Consider the following 2,753-nt stretch of genomic DNA (forward strand, 5'->3'; position numbering starts at 1 on the left):
CCTGCGTGAGGAACATAGCACGAAAGTGTATATACGAAGTGTGTGAGACGCCGGCGAAGGGCATAGAAAGAGATAGAAGCATCTAGAAGATTAGAGGGTAAGTAAATAATATTCCTCGTTGCTGACGAGCAAAACGAGAGAATTCTCAGTTAATAAGAATGTTCGTTCGATAAATACTGTTACAAGGAGATAGATGTTTTTGCCATTTTTCTCGAGAAATAAAAATAGAGGTAATAATGGTGTTTGGCGCACCGCCGTGTATCATAGTGTAAATAGTAGCTAATTATAGGATCGATTTCGTGTTGTCGCTTCACATTGTTAATTGTACGGTTCTTGTATTGATTAGTTATACCGGGTTAAATTATCGCGCCTATTAGCGAAACGTCGGTGGATCGCGATTAGTACACTTGTCGATATTCGCGCGACTCACCCGACTCGTGCTGCCCGCCCGCGGGTGGCATCCCCCATTATGAGAGGAATTCGGTACTCGCTCGCGCCGTACTTCGCAGGTGCGCGAGCCGGAGTACGGAAGAGAGGGACTCAGCGTCAAACAGTCGGAGAGGACACACCTTTCCGCAGAACTTTTCGTCAAGCCGCCGTGCGGCACACACACACATATTCGCAAGACAGCCGTCTTACGGCAAACACATTTTTTGGCCAGCCGTCTTACGGCAGGGACTCATCAGTCGAACGTCGTGAAGCTCACACGTTACCGTTTTCGCGTGCGCGAACTCGGAGTGCTCGGTCGCCCATCGCAGACCACGAAGACCTAATCGCTTGCTATCCTGCCTATCTGTGCCTGCTTGCTATACCTGCCTGCCCGCTTGCTATGCCGGACTGTTGCATGCTTTCGCCTTGCACGCCAGAGATCTCGCCGACGGGAGGACGACGTCAACACCCAGGAGGCGCCGGGCAACGACACGGTGAGTCGCCACGCATCTCTTTTGATATTCGCTTGCTTGCTTCGCTTTATTCGCTTTCGCGAGGGCACGGGCCCTCTGGTCCTTCGAGAAATTTTGTTGACCAATCGCAAATCCGGGGAGCGCCTCATACCCCCCCGTGCAAATGGTAATAAGAGAATTAGAGAATAGATGTGTAAAGTGTAATAAAGAAGTAGAGAATAATGAAGGAAAAAGAGATAGAATAATGCCGCTTGGTAGCAAGTCGGCGACGTGCGCGTGCAAGTCCGATCGTGAACGGCGAGAGTCATTTCTTTTGGCGCGCGGAATTTTTGGCGCGCGGAAGTCCGATCGTAGACGGCGAGAGTCATTGTTTTTGGCGCGCAGAACTTGTTGCTGGGCGCGCACAAACACATAATCGATTTCGACTAACAACATGGCATCGATGCTAGATGGCTAGATTACGATACATGTAAATGTATGCGTATGCTAGATGGCTAGATTGCGATACATGTAAATGTATGCGTATGTATAAAAACTCTATATGACTCTATATGAGTTTATTTTTTTTGAAATCGATATGTATCGGGTCGGTAATTGAGCATGACTTGCTGTGCGGTGTAGCTTGATTACTGTTTAGGGAAGCCGCGTAAATTTGTATGGGCCCCGTGCGTGTGCGTGATCAACCCGAGCTCCCATAGATCTTTTCAGCAGTGCTGGGGATCGCAACGGACAGTGGTGTGCGCGTGCGGATAGCCCTGCAGAGGCGCGTGGTTTTCTCGCTTTGGGGTTATTGTGAATTGCAGTGCGTTCTATATAGCCTCATAAGCATTAAATTTTTATCGCTGAAAGAGATCTAGTGATAGAAATTGTAAATTATTATTTGTCAATACGAATGTTGGTTTATCTTGTCAAAAGAGGAATGCTAATGTTCAGTTGATATTTAAATCCCAATATAGATGGAAGAAGAAGAAGGCCAAGATGCGCTGGTCGACTACGACAGCGATAGCAGCTTTATCACGGTAATAGATAGAGAAGCAAAAGATAAAAACGAGGAGACAGTAAGAAAAGATAGAGGTAAGAGAGTATTTTTTTGAAAATAAAGTAGTCCAGAAGAATAATATATATATGCATTCAGAGAAAATAAAAATAGTAATTTCAAAATTCCGTATAGAAGCAAAAGATAAAAAGGAGATGGAAAGAAGAGGTGCAATCCCGAAAAAGAACTTGCCTAAAGTCAGAGAGAATATAGATGTGACCAAAGCATGGGAAGAGAACCGTCCAGTACTGCCAATTGGAACCAAAATATTATATGAAAAGCAAGAAAAATTGGTCGAAAAAAATGGACAATTCGATGCAGGTGCTGGATAAAGTAATGACGAAGGCCACCGAGATGATGGAGAATATGGTGGAAGTCTCCCGTTTAAACTTAGAGAAAGAAAAAGTTAAACTTAGACGTTTAGAGGTAAGCAATAAAGATACCCAAAGTTCAGTAGAAAACAGTAAACAAACGGTTAAAGAACTAGAGGTAGAGTCTAAAAAGAGAAAATTAAATGAAATAACAGTCTGTTCAGCCGAAAAAGATAGGAGTTTAGAGACAATGAAAAGAGCTATAGAATTGGAATTGAATAGTCAAAGGTTGCATATTAGAAGAGAATATAAGCTGACGCAAAAAACCAACTTTGATCTTTGGATGGATTATTTAAAATCTGAGTTAATGAATAACGAGTTGTTAGATGTAATAGATTCAAACATTGAAAGTCCAGAAAATCTCTCCGAACTAAAAGTTGCTAAGAGAAAAAGTCTTGTTAGAGATATAATAATCAATCATTTAGATGAAAACTATCATAAAAG

General features: G+C 43.1%; 1 protein-coding gene across 1 annotated transcript; it reads left to right on the top strand.

The window, feature by feature from the left end:
• Positions 1-1,370: 1,370 nt before the first annotated feature.
• Positions 1,371-2,517, top strand: LOC112458864. The gene is made up of 3 exons (XM_025022684.1): positions 1,371-1,383; positions 1,859-1,976; positions 2,074-2,517. The coding sequence occupies exons 2-3, from the start codon at positions 1,859-1,861 to the stop codon at positions 2,268-2,270; spliced, it is 315 nt and encodes a 104-aa protein (XP_024878452.1). The 5' UTR covers positions 1,371-1,383; the 3' UTR covers positions 2,271-2,517.
• The last annotated feature ends 236 nt before the right edge of the window (positions 2,518-2,753 follow it).

The sequence above is a fragment of the Temnothorax curvispinosus genome, unplaced genomic scaffold (assembly GCF_003070985.1).
Source record: "Temnothorax curvispinosus isolate PA1 unplaced genomic scaffold, ASM307098v1 QBEX01009285.1, whole genome shotgun sequence".
NCBI lineage: Eukaryota > Metazoa > Arthropoda > Insecta > Hymenoptera > Formicidae > Temnothorax > Temnothorax curvispinosus.